General features: G+C 36.2%; 1 protein-coding gene across 1 annotated transcript; it reads right to left on the bottom strand.

Annotated features, from left to right (window-relative positions):
• Positions 1–3,083: 3,083 nt before the first annotated feature.
• LOC102716192 lies at positions 3,084–7,422 on the bottom strand. The gene is made up of 4 exons (XM_006648280.2): positions 7,373–7,422; positions 6,172–6,382; positions 3,607–3,686; positions 3,084–3,521 (listed from the first exon to the last, which is right to left on the bottom strand). The coding sequence occupies exons 1-4, from the start codon at positions 7,420–7,422 to the stop codon at positions 3,377–3,379; spliced, it is 486 nt and encodes a 161-aa protein (XP_006648343.1). The 3' UTR covers positions 3,084–3,376.
• Between the last annotated feature and the right edge of the window lie 7,056 nt (positions 7,423–14,478).

Consider the following 14,478-nt stretch of genomic DNA (forward strand, 5'->3'; position numbering starts at 1 on the left):
CGATCTGTGGGGAAACGAAACAGTCAGATCGCCCGGCGCCGCCGGCGGGGACGGAAAACCCAGGTTGGTTGGAATGGACGGCGGCGGATACTTGCCTCCGGGAGCCGGCGACGACGAGGCTGCGCGTCGGCGCGGATTCACGTCACGGACAGCGAGGCGGTGCGAGGAAGAAGGTGCCTTGGCTGTTTGTTTGTTTGTCAAACTCCGATTAGTGTAAGACACGGTGGTAACCCTAAGGCCTCCTCCAATGAATATCTATAAGTTATCTATAGTGTACTATACAATTTTTTAATAGAAAAAAGATAAAAGCTATCTCTTAATTAAGAGATAGTCTCTTGCACATATTTTAATATCAAGTGAGAATAAATTGTGGGATCATTTGTATTATAAGCTATTTGGTAAGAGCTAGACCATTGAAGAAGTTATCTTTTAGAATGCTTAGAGAGATAGTATGCTATCTCTATTATTGGAGGTGGCCTAAGAATATCTTATATCTCCTTCTCTAGGCTAAATTTTAACCATTTTAACAAAAAAAACACTCCATCAGACTGGCCAATTAGATGGCTAAGCCATTTGGCTGACCAAACCAGCCTCTAAACTGGCCAAATTTAACCAGCCAAACTAACTTGCTGTCTGTGGGACTCTCCCTCTCTCCTCCTCCCAGCACGCCAAAGTGGAGCGGCGTCTCTCCTCCTCCCATCACCCTAGCGACGCCCGAGAGGCAACGACGTAAGCCAGGCGCCGCTCGGATCTACCACCCCGTCTGGCCAGCCAACCCCCAGCATCCGGCCGGCCTCCCCACGCCTCTGTCTTGCGAGCCCCCTCCCCTCCCCGCCACCGTCTAGCAAGGACGCTACCGCCGTCATCCAGGTCCGGCCACCTCATCCCCGCTCGCCTCTCCAGTTGGCTTCTATGCTGCCGCCCTCGAAGTCCGACGCCGCCACTGTCCGCAGCCTGCGCACCCTCAGAAGGCCGTCGCGCCATCGTGAAAGTACATCGCCGCCCACCCCACCGGCCTTCGCTCGCCCTGCCGCTAGCCTCCATCAGCACCCTCGGCCTCCTCCCCTTGCCAGCCCCCGCCCTCCCTGCGTGGCCGCGCCAACGCCGCACCCCCACCGCCGACTGCCTCAGTCCGTGAGACAGAGAGGAAGAAGAAGAAAGAGAAAAGGAAAGGGGAGAGAAAAAGAAAGAGACTGACGCATGGGGTCTATCTATCATAGATTCGGAATAGAGAGGATGGATGGAAAGACCGTTGGAGTCAAAAACGAATTTGAGTGGCCAAATAAAATGAAGAGTAGCCAAATGGATATTTGGAGAGTCTAATTTGGGCTTTCTGTTGGGGATACTCTAACCAGATTAAACTTAAATAAATTTTAAAAATAATTTATAGTATTTTACAAAATTATCTGGATTTTGGCCGTTTGTCCGATTACTCTTTAAAGGCAAGTCAAAAAGAAGGCAACGTATTTACTGCGAAGACTGGAAATTCTATTGCACCAATGTGGATCGATCTTTGTAGTTGTATACGAAATAGAACTATATATCTATAAAAAAGGCGTTCATAATTGTACGTTAAATATAGTTCCACTTTCAAAATATATTGTATATAAATTATTACAACTGTGTCTCTATAGAGAGAAAAAGGAAGGAAGAGCCGAAGAGTTATATATATTTCCCGTTTCAAGAGTTGTATGTAGATATTCTCAAAATAGTTGTATGTAGTTCAACTATGTTTTTAGTTTTTGTTTCCTATGGAATCCATGACTGTGTTAATATGAGTAAAAAATATATAAGAGTGGTATATCAAATCCAACTTTATTCTATGTAGTCCCGTACAACATTATGCAAGGAATTCCATAGTTCATTTCAATACGAAAAATTGAAGTTATCAAATTAAATTTGATAGAACACGTTTTGGACTTTTGGTAGAATAGAAAATGCCCGGTAGTTTTTACGGATTAAGGCAACGCGAGCGAATTTTCTAGTGCGTGAAAATTAGTTCAATTTCAATAAAAAAAACACTGCGAAATTTCTCTGCTTTAGTGAAGCCAGACTTCTCTTTTGTAAAAAAAGAGTTTCCACAAATAAAACCAAAACAATACTTTTGTAGAAACAAGCCTTCCAAATGGCGCTTCTACTTCCACACCAAGAAGTTTAGTTTACTTGGCTGGGCTGGGCATCATGTTTCTTCGTTTGTTGGCCGGCCTTCGGTTCACAATTTCGTTCGAGAGTCCCAACCAGATGAGGAATCTCGCTTTTGAACGAAATTTAAGAATCAAAAGTGAACTATTTGAAGACGAAGCTCCAAATTCATTTTTAGGTGGCAAAATTAAAATAAAATTACAAACTAGTCTTTCTTCCTGATTCAGAAAAAAAGAAAAAAAAATAGACAACACGCATACAAATACTTTGTCATTATGACATTCATTACGATCAATGACACGTGAATCTCATCTTTCTATTGATCTACATACCAGCGATCATAATGACAGCTATTATGGTAAGGGACGTAAGTAGGAAGAACCCCATATTTTTTTTTCTACCTGCGTTCGCTGAGACTAGTACTGTAGGTATATACACATATATATCCACTGCAAAATGTTTTTTTTTTTGAAAGGCCACTGCAAAAATGTTGAAATGCGTAAGCAAAACTACAAGCAAGTTAATCACCTCCATAAGTCAAAATTTAAATTTTTAATATTAAATTCGAAATTGATTTTAGAGTTTTTTTCCATCGTAGTTCATTTTTTAGCCTTGGATTTTTTTATCACCGAGAACATGTATTTAAAAGTTTTATTTATAGACTATTTTTTGTTTTTTAGTCTTGGATTTTTTTATCACTAAGAACATGTATATAAAAGTTTTATTTATAGATTATTTTTCGTTTGTAAATTTGTTGTATGACTTTTTCAAAGGCGAAAAGGTGACCCCCAATGAAACGCTTACGCTGCCTCCAGAGCCCAGACCACATTGTAACCCATCTCAGTCTCAGCACACAGCAAAATGGAGACAGACAGCGAAAGCTCAGAGCAAATCCAAAGAGAAATCTGGACTAGATCACAGAGAACTCCACATTTGCACAACAAACGGGACGCCTTAGATTATGTGTCATATCAACATGTAAGAGCAGGTACAATAGCAAACTATAAGTTGACTCTAAACATATTTTAATGAGATAAAGAGATAAGAGAGAAGAGCAATGGACTATAGATTTGTAGCCGGCTATAGCACGGACTATAAGACGTAGTGTGTATGACAGGTAGAATATAATAGTATATGTTTTGTAAGTACCTGTTGTATGAATTGACTGTTAGATTAGCTATAGATGATTTGGAGTCAGTAGTTAGCTATACCATTGAACTTACTCATAGACCTCTTAATTCACCATAGCTTGCGTCCTCTTCCTGTTCTTCTCCTCTTCCATCGCATATCCACCAAAGTAACCAGCAAGAATAACAGCGGTAATGCCCCACGATCGACGGATGTTTCTGAAGTGGATCTCCCTCCGAACAATCTCAAAGCTACAAAAGGAGAACATGGAAATCATTCCATTTGAGATGTGATTCAAAGAGGCCGGAAATCGAAACATGGGTAATATGCACGCACTTCACGATGGTTTTGATCACCATTACCCACGGCACGGTGTCGAGCTTCTTTCTCTTGATTTCATCGAGCAGTGCATTTAGCTGAAAAAAAAATGAAAAATAGCATCTATCAAACAAAGCATGTTCCAACTGGTTTCTTGTACAGTTGTACTAGGTGTCTAGGTATGGAGCAAAAGCACAGTATCATCTAACACAGCCCTAGTTGCATGTGCAGGCCGACAGAATGACCACCGCTCTGGACACAGAAATGCCCACTCATGACTATTTTCATATTTTTCAAGAGCGCCAATTAACAGAATGAATATGTGTTTACCATATGAACTATCCAATGGAAGCATGAATAATGAAAGTTAATATCAGCAATTCAGATTAGAAACTACCAAAGCAGACCAAACTACTTCAGTCACATAATCTAAGGGTATTTGGCTATATGAATACATAGCCAAAATCCCTGCAGTACAAACTATAGCAAAAGGATATATAATAGAAAGTCATATCCCCAGATTTTTTTTTCAGGTAATAAAGACCTAGCTAGCTACAAACTAAGATACAGCTACACCTAAAGCACGTAGAGAACACTAACAAATACAGTCATGTATCTTTATTCACTTGTGATTGTTTGATGAACTCTGATATATCAATTAACCTAAAAGTGAAGCATATGATGATGGAAAAGGTCTGGTCACTGACATGCACAACCTATGGAACCAGAAAGAAATATCGTTCACATGCTCTTTATTCATGCTGAAATATGAGAAGGGTTTGGGATATTCTTACATGAGCATTTCAGATATACAAAGTCGCATGAAACAAAGAGATTGAGGTGATGACACCACTAAGGCAATATCCAGATACAATACAATCATCAAAGGAAATACAAAGCCAAACATAATATGGCCTCCCTCTGGTCACAGAAACATGCCGCAAGTGAATGCGATATTAATTTTGATCAAATAAATTGTTTAAAATATGTAATTTGGAAACATGAAAATGGTACTGGTAAATTTGGTAGGGGAAATACTTGCATAAAATTATGTTTCTATAAGTCTTGTGTTAAGTAAATGGATGAAGTGACATTTGGTTACTTTGAAAAATAAAACAAAAGGATTTTTTTTTTCAATACTAAAGCTAGCATATGACAGCGCTGAAGGATATTCAGAGAGCCATAGACAACGCAAATGTATATGTGTATAAACTAACAAATGGGCATCGAAACAACAATGTCAATGGGTTTGTATTCTACAAATTTTATAATATATCATGGTGTAGATTTTTCATTTATGGACGAAATGACTCAGAACGTGTCCTAACAAAATAAAAAACGTTAGTTTTTAGTAAGACATGCTAGTTCTGAACGGAATACATGACATCAACAGTATTCTAACAAAACATGGGCAAACGGCGCATGTTCCAAATGAAAACTGCAAAAGAAGGTTTAGCCAATTCAAACCATAAGGATTTATTTCTTTATGTTTGGACAACACTAAAGCGATTGTGATGTATCATACCATGCATTTCAAATATCAGTTCAAAAAAAAAACACCGTGGAGATAATCAAAAATATATTATTATACGAATAGTACTGTTCGAACAAGAGGCACTAATTATGAGTTCCTCAAATAATTGGGTCTAAAAAATGATGGATTCTGGAATAAAGGTACTTCCACAGTGTGAGCAATCCGACCATAAATAATGAACTTGACATATGAAATTGGAAAATAATCAAGAAACATCACATCTATACATAGCAAGAAACAAAATTGCACCACAATAATGACAGAAGGAAAGACACAAACTTACAACCTTACAGGGCCTGTCAGCACCACCATGACTAACCTTGATTATTTGTGGCTCAAGAATGACGATTAGGGTAAGACATGGCCTTGAGATGAACAAAGGATCGGCACAAGTTTGCATGCTACTGATGAGAGAGGTAATGCATGTAGAGGAACGAAGTAATGGATCCTGCCCGTTTAGTTCCCAAAATCTTTTTTCAAAAACATCACATCGAATCTTTGGAAACTTAAATGGAGCATTATATATGAAAATAAAAATTAATTGCACAGTTAAAAGAAAAAGGAAATCGTTTGACAAATTTTTGAGCCTAATTAGAACATGATTAGAAATAAGTGCCACAGTAACCCATGTATGCTAATAATGGATTAATTAGGCTCAAAAGATTTATCTCGTAATTTCCCCGCGAGCTATGAAACTTGGATTTTTATTCGTGTCCGAAAACTTATTCGCACATCTGGTCAAACGTCCGACATGATATCTATCCAAAAATTTTTGGAAACTAAACACCCAGTACTGAGAGAACTATGGATGATGCCTTCTAATAACCCATCTAGTAGAAGTAGACAATTACAAAATCCATTAGCACCCAAAATTTGGGGTCAAGGCATCATCTTCACCTATCCATTCAGGGGGCGGGAGAGCTACAGTGTGTTCTTAATTTCGTATTCTCATGTGGTGCAGGTGCCTCTTTTTTGAAATCCGTTCTGCTACTCACGAACAAAAAAGAAGCCTGCTCGAACGAAACTGCTGGGGATGGATCATGGATTACCTTAGTGGCCGCCTCCGATAGGGGATACGGATCCTTCTGGACGCACCCGCTCCCACCCTCGCGAACGTGGCTGAGCACGGCGGGGAGATCGCCGCGGACGGAGCTTCCCCCCGCCTTGGAAGAAAGGGCGCGGCGAACGAGGCCGCCGTGGTTTCCTGCCTTGGCGCGGCAAGCGAAGGAGAAAGATCGCACGAAATAGAGGTAGTACTCCCTTTTTTAACATGGTTGAATTCTAAACTTTAACTTGTTGTCTTATTTAAAATTTTGATGCAAGTATGGGAAGTTATAAGTCATTCTTAACAGAACATAATTAATAATTTTAAATATAATCTTTTGAATAAAATGAATGGACACATCCAAAGCTAGCGACGTCAAATAAAAACGAATAACTTATAATTTTACATATTTGTGACGACGTTTGAATAAGACAAATACTTAAATGTATAACCAAAAGTTAACCGTATCGAATAAAAAAATAGAATAGTAATTGCTCTAAATTTAATACTATTTTAATTTAGGCCCATGTTTATAAAGTAGTGTTGTTTTTTATTCCAACATTACGAATAGGTTCCGCAATACGCGCTTCAAGAAACAAAAATCAGAGTTGTTTTTATTGATGTGTTTGTTTCCTTATCCGCAATTAACATGCCAAGACGTGCCAATCATGAATTTTTTCTTAGCCTAATCGATTAGGCTGTGTTCGTTCCCCCTCTTAGGGCATATACTAGACAGCAGCCTCCATATCAGATTATTCATCTTACGTGGCATTATTAACTCAAGAAAAACTAGATTGTTGTCTCTTCATTCGTCTACTGCTTGGACACGTGCTCCCAAGTTACATGCAAACTTTCTCTAGAGAAATATTTCATGTATTGATTGCATGTAACAAATATAAACATAAAAAATGATGTATTAAATATGCTATAGACAACCTATTGTACATACTGTCTATTTAGTTGTCTCTATATATCAAATAGACATCAGCCGTCTATATTATTGTATATGCCCTTAGTTAATTTATCCACCTCGTTTTCCACGCCCACGCTTCCTGAACTGCTAAATAGGTTATTTTTTAAAAATTTTCTATAAAAAGTTGTTTTAAAAATCATATCAATCTATTTTATATTTTTAATAATTAATAATTAATTAATCATGTACTAATCTATTATTACGTTTTCCGTGCCAAGGTACGTTAACTTACCTCCTCTCCAACGAACACGGCCAGGACAGATAAGGATTAATTATATCCATGCGTGGCTAGTTTTTAAATATGACATTACTATTTGACTAATTGTAAGGATGCTATTATAATTTCAGAACTATTTGAAATATGCCACTTCATACCCTTTCAGTGGGTTTTTTAAAAAAAAATTGGACCATATTGCCCCCTCTGCTGTTCACTGCGTCATTGGTATGTGCAAAGGGCAATTTGGTCCAAAAATAACATATCTGAAATAGTTCTAAAATTATAATAGCATTCTTATAATTAGTTCAATAGTAATTACATATTTCAAAACTGGCAAATTTATAATGGCATAAATCTAATTAATCCGACAGGAGGACAGATAATGGGTCATCTCAACGCCATAGACCCACGTGTTAGCCACTGTGACTTAAGTAAGATGATCTTGTTCCCATTTCAACTGAGTTTATTATGAGTACAAATAAAATATAATTTGTGAATAAAAGTTATATATACGAATGTTTTTGTGGAACTAAAAGCTAATGATAAAAAATAAACTACGATAAAAAACTGAAAATCTACTCTAAGTTAAAGTTAAATTTTATATCCTCATCTTTTTGATTATGTTGATGCTTATGTTTATGAAAAAAATTTGAATTTGCAACCTTAAATTTATAATTGATTTTTTGGGGTCACTGTGGTTTATTTTTTAGTATTTTTTATTGACTTTTATATCGCTAAGAATATATATATATATATTATTTAAAAACTATTTCTTATTTGAAAATATATCATTTAGTTTTTATAGAAAAACCAAATAATCAGCTCCTTAAAATTTTACTACTCTAATTTTTTTTTTGACGACGTTGACTTTTTGATCTACCTTACCATTTATCTTATTCAAAAAATTTATATAATTATTGAGTATTTAATTATCATTTGATTTATTACTAAAGTAACTTTAAGTATGATTTATAATTTTGTATGTTTGAACAAAATTTTTGAATAATATAAATATAAATGGTTAAACGTAAATAAAAATTCAACTGCGTCAGAAAAAACATGGAGGGAGTAGCTTATAAGAGCATCTTTAGGAGAATGGATAAATTTTGACTCTCCAAATTAAAATTTAGCCATTCATTTTAGAAAACTCGAATTCTAAGAGCGTATCCAAGAGATTATCCATTCACACTCTCTAAATCTTGGCAAGGGGAGGATGACAAGAGGGTCCCATCCACATGGGACCCACGGATAGCAATTGTGATAGTGCGAGAATGAGTTATTAGATTTGGCCATTAAGGACTCAAGTTATGGCAAGTCGAATAGCCACTCTGTTGGGGGATATTTTTTTGTGTAAAATTACCAAATTTAAGTATGTCAAGTGAGATGGTCATTCTCTTGGAGATGCTCTAAGTCCGAGCAGAAATTAAGGTAACACGAGGAGGTGCACACATTTGCAGATCGGTGGCGCACGGTTTCCGAGATATAGCTAAAGTCATGTTTAGTTTTCAAAAACATCACATCGAATCTTTGGACACTTAAATGGGGCATTAAATATACATGAATATTAAAACTAATTACACAGTTATAGGAAAATCGTAAGACGAATCTTGTAAGCCTAACTAGTACGTGATTGGTCATAAGTGCTACAGTAACCAACATGTGCTAATGACGTATTAATTAAACTCAAAAGATTCGTCTCGCGGTTTTTCAGGCGGAATCTGAAATTCGTTTTTTCATTCGTGTCTGAAAACCTATTTCGACATTCGGTCAAATGTTCGACGTGCGCATTTTGTCAAAAATTTTTGGCAACTAAACCGGGCCTAAGCCCCACGCACGTGCAAGCGGAAGACAAATTTGCATACACTTAGAGCATCCCAACAGCTAATCTAAATTTGGTCCTCTATATCTTAGTTTGGATGGTCATCTAAAACAGTTTCATCCTCTATATATTTATGTGCTCCAACAGATCATCCATATTAGAGCATCTATATTCTAGTCTATTATATTTTATTGATCCATGTAACTAGAAAGGGCGCGGCGAACGAGGCCGCCGTGGTTTCCTGCCTTGGCGTGGCAAGCGCAGGAAGAAGCCATCCTCTCTTGCACTTCCCGCGATCAGATCCGGATCCAGTGATATTGTCCCGTGACATTCTATCACCGACATATAGGCCTCGCATATAGCTGGACCCACGTGGGGCTTGCATGTCAGGGATAGAATGTCACCGAAAATGTCACGGTACGGTGTCACTGAATCCGTATGCGGTTCGGAGAGGGAGGCAGTTTTAGCTGCGTCGGCTTTTATTTTCTTTCTTTTCATCGGAAAAGAAGACCGTTCAATTTACGTTCTTCACGATCCTCCTCTGTGTAAGTTTTATGGAGATGATTACCTAAAATGACATGCCATTTAAAAAGTTTGAAACTATAATAAACACCTCTCTCTGCATGTTTTTATCTATTATTGTTTTCTAAGTTACACAAGCTGTCTGGGTAACAGGTTTCATCTCCATGAAACTCATTTTATCTCTCTTCATTTGTACTTTGTCACATCATCAAAAATGTCTACAGGACACCCTATTTATTGCGTATGAAACTCCCATTAAAAGTGGCCTAAAAACACCACGAATCGGATTATGTATTATTAATTACTACTCCCCCGAGTATTAGAAGTCCTTTTGGCTACGATAAGATTTATTATCTATTGATTAATATGTATTGTTTATATATAATTATATTTATTAGCATTAGTATAAATTAAAAATGCTATATATTCTTATGTTGTGAAATGGATGTAGTAAAAATATTGGATTGCCCAGTGCTTGACTGCTTGTTTTAAGATTATAGCGGGTCACAACGTCCTTTTGTGATTTTGAGATTATTCCCAACACGGAAAATGGACGGCGTGCTCCCAAAGGGCCTTCAAATATATGGATGAAAATAGTCGAAACAGCATTTTATTATTTTTTGAAAACAGTTGGACAATGTTTATATTTATAAATTCAACCATATAGTGTTTATAATATGGCATTACACGTTTTCATCGTCGTAAAATTATCAGACAGGTCCCTATAATTCAATAAACAATTGGAGAAAAAAAAAGTTGGAGCGATAGAACATTTGGCCCAAACAGCTTAGTTAGCCTCAAGGCCTAAAATGACATGCCACTGTCTTCAGCCATATATTTTCCCTCCTGTTTATTTTTTAAGCTAAAATTTAAATTTTTAATCCTAACTTAAAATTAGATTTTAAGTTCTAGTTTATTTTTAGCATTGGTTTTTATATCGATAAAAAATGTATATAAATTTTTTATTTATAAATTATTTTTATTTATAAATATACCGTTTGCATGGAAAAGAACAAACACCCCTCGGATCCGAGAGAGAAATGGGATAGCAGTAAAAAAAAAATACAGACATAACAATGAACCAGAAAAAAAAAAGAGAGAGACATGTTTAGGCATGCACACGTGGTTGCATATTGAGTTTTTGGTCTTCAACTCACCCCTTTGGGCGTGTTTTTTCTGACGAAAAATAAAAGGATTTTTATAGTCATGTAATAATATAATAATAAAATTAACAACTATAATTTTAAAAATACACTCTATAAATATGATGAACATTTATATGGAATTTTTTTTGAAAAAAACACACTTATTCAGTATTTTGAAACACATGGATGCAAAAGCTAAGAAAAAGCCGGGTAGAATAATATTGGTGTAGATTGTTTAGAGCAAGCCAAGTCAATAGGGCGTCATGGGGCCGTGCGAGGTAGGGGACCGCATAAGGCTTCTAAAAAAATTATGAGCCCCAAGATTTACGAAGATTTATAAAGTATACTTAAGTATATATAATAGTTTTGAGTTTTTTAATTAGAAATTCATCTAAGTTGTCTTGTATAATAAGTATATATAACAGTTTAGTTCTGTAAGATTTTATTTCACGAGAAAATAAAGGTCCAGTCTAAATTCTAAATTTCTTGAAGCGACATGAGTGTTTTCCTAATACCACCATTGCATAAGCGTCATTAATTTTTTGTTTTGGTACCCGATATTAGGCCTCTACCTAGTGCTCTGAATCGGGCCTCATATTTTTCACGGGACGTCACTGGTAGTCAACAAGTTGTCTATAAGGTTTTTTATAATCTTCTCTTAGCCCACGCATATAGTAGTTAACTCTTTATCATTAATACATGACTCACATGTCTATCGCACGTAGTTTCTTAGCTATTGTGTCCAAACTAGCTATAAGATTACAGCCCACTTCTTCTCTCACCTCCCCTCTTCTTCACATAAGCATTTAATCAGCTTATAGCCTGTTATTATACTTGGTCTTAATTGACTGTGGTATAAGAGCAACGTATTTTTCTTTACACTAAAAGCAATGCATGTTGGCTCGCATAAGTTTTGGTGCCAATTCACCTCAATGGTCCTGTTCGAGGGAACTTATGATAGTACGGTATTTTTAAATAATCTCTGTATATCATAATCAGAAGCTCGTGTACATAATCATAAGCTCATGGTTAGATTACAAGAATATACACCTGTAAATTTCAGAAAACGAACAATAAACCAGAAACCGAAAAGCTCACTTTTTCACCATCTGCATCTCATAGCCACAAACTCCTTCCGTAACCGACCTGGTATCCAGTGATCTGTGTGGAGACAGAGGCTAATGAAAGCTCCTGTTTCATTTAAGATATATAAAAAATAATCTTTACAGTGGATATGGCAGGTGTACTGGAGACGCGAGATCCATAAAAAAGATGATCTGCTACTAATTTCTCTCCCTCCCACAATAAACTGGCAGTAGTGCAATTTGCTCTCAGATGTCCAGGGTCTGGTCCATCCTCATTAAAAATGGCTACAAAATGCAGGCAACAATGCTGTTTTACGGGAGCATTCTCCTGAGGCAGCCACGCCACCAGGTGATGGTTTAGGTTGAAAAAGAATCAGACGATATACCTATAAATAAAGAATAACCTACAAATAAATAAATATATACATATATATTTATGATCTAAGAATAAATACTGAAGAATAAGTTTCGGTGGAAAAAAATTTAAAATTAACTCTAAATTTAAGATAAAAAATTTTAATTTTAATTTATAAATATAAGTATAAACGGAATGAAAACTCGGGGGGGAAAACCAGCACCCCTGCGAGGCCCCGGGCGCACGGCACGCCACCGCACCTGACCGACGGTCTGCACGGGAGCGAGGAGGTCCGTGGTGTTCGTCGTGGACCACCCCCCACCGAAAGCGACGCCTCACCTACTACACCCACTGCACAACCCACGTCGGTTGCGCCTTCCCTTTTACAGCACCCACACATCCACCACCTCACACCACTCCACCCCACTTCGCTTCTTGGATTTTTTGCTTTTTCTGGAAAATATTATTTAAATGATACTCTTTCCGTTTCATAATACAAAATGTTTAACTTTTTGTTACAATGTTTGATTATTTGTCTCATAAAAAATTATGAAAATATCATTTATTTTGCTTGTGGCTGGCTTTATTATCAAAAGAATTTTAAGCACAACTTATCATTTTTTTATATTCGTCCAAAATTTTTTGAATAAGACGAATAGTTAAACATTGTATCTAAAAATGTTAAACGTATTACATTATGAAACGGATGTAGTAGATTTTAAAAAAAATAAGGGTGGGGATCCAATAATTATGGAGGTAAAATCCAGTCGAATTGGGCCAGGTCGATCGATATATGTCGTCTCCAGATTTATATGTTCGATGAGGGGCATATCAACATGGCTCAATTTGGTATGCTTTGATAAAAGTCATTTTAAAATTACTATTCGAACTAATGAGAATGACAAAGTAAATCCAATAAACTTTTTAGCCCCATGTCATATCGGATGTTTGGACACTAATTTGAAGTATTAAATATAGACTAATCAAAAAACTAATTTTATAAATGAGAGCTAATCCACGAGACGAATTTTTTGAGCCTAATTAATTCATAATTAGCAAATATTTAGTGTAGCATCACATAGGCTAATCATGGATTAATTAGGCTCATTAGATTCTTTTCGCAAATTAGTCCAAGATTATGCAAGAGTTTTATTTATAGACTTTATTTACTATTTATAATAAATGTCCAAACATCCAATATGATTATGGGCTAAACTTTAGTCCCTGGAAACAAACACTCCTGTTCGATAGACCCCTGGCTATGGTAGGTGTGACACTAGTTTACATTTATCATCTTTTCTATAAAACATATATTTTTGCAATTTCTCTTTTAAAAATATTATCATATATTTTCGCTCTTGCTGCCATGTTTAGTTTTCAAAAAATTTTAAGAAAAAAGTCATATCAATGCGTATGGTCACATATTTGAAATATTAAATGTAATCTAATTAGAAAACAAATTTTGGATTTCACCTGGAAATCACGAGACGAACTTTTGCGTCTAATTAATCCGTCATTAACATATGTTGGTTACTGTAGCACTTATGGCTAATCATGTACTTAATTAGACTGAAAAGATTCACGATTTTTCCCATAACTATATAATTAATTTTAATATTTATATATATTTAATGTTTTATTTAATTCTCCAAAGATTTCACGCGATGTTTTTTGAAATTCTTTTGACCTCGATAGACCCTGGTTACGGTACGTGTGACACTATTAAACTACTAGGGTGCTTGACATGACCTTATATTTATCATCTTTTGTAATAAAACATATACTTTTGTGATTTCTCTGTTAAAAATATTACCATATATTTTCGCTCTTCTTTAAACTTATAAACTAAAATTTAAATTTTTGACGATTTATATTTAGAGTTGATTTAGAGTTTTTTTATCAAAATTTATTTTTCAGACTTAGTTTTTAAATCAATATATATATAATTTTATTTATAAATTATTTTCTATTTACAAATATATCGTTCAGCTTTTCTACTGCAGCCAAATCAATCACCGCCTTGTTCTCTTTTAAAAACTAATCCAGCAAGTGGATCCTCCATCCTCGTGGAGCTGCAGCGTCCGATGACGACGACGGCCGACCCCATGTGCGCTCGCTCCCGCGCTGCATGCCGCTGAACGCGAAGACGAGCCAGACAAATACTAAAATACACCACGCTCGCCCAGATCCATCCA

Source organism: Oryza brachyantha, chromosome 2 (assembly GCF_000231095.2).
Source record: "Oryza brachyantha chromosome 2, ObraRS2, whole genome shotgun sequence".
NCBI classification, from domain to species: Eukaryota; Viridiplantae; Streptophyta; class Magnoliopsida; order Poales; family Poaceae; genus Oryza; species Oryza brachyantha.

Bases quoted from the DNA above. Each gene is read 5' to 3' on its own strand.
- LOC102716192 (XM_006648280.2), bottom strand. From the start codon at position 7,422: ATGGATATAATTAATCCTTATCTGTCCTGGCCGTGTTCGTTGGAGAGG. The intron at 6,383-7,372 runs GTAAGTTAACGT...ATGTTAAAAAAG, and splicing joins CCGTGTTCGTTGGAGAGGAG to GGAGTACTACCTCTATTTCG. The intron at 3,522-3,606 runs GTGCGTGCATAT...CTCCTTTTGTAG, and splicing joins GTGATCAAAACCATCGTGAA to CTTTGAGATTGTTCGGAGGG.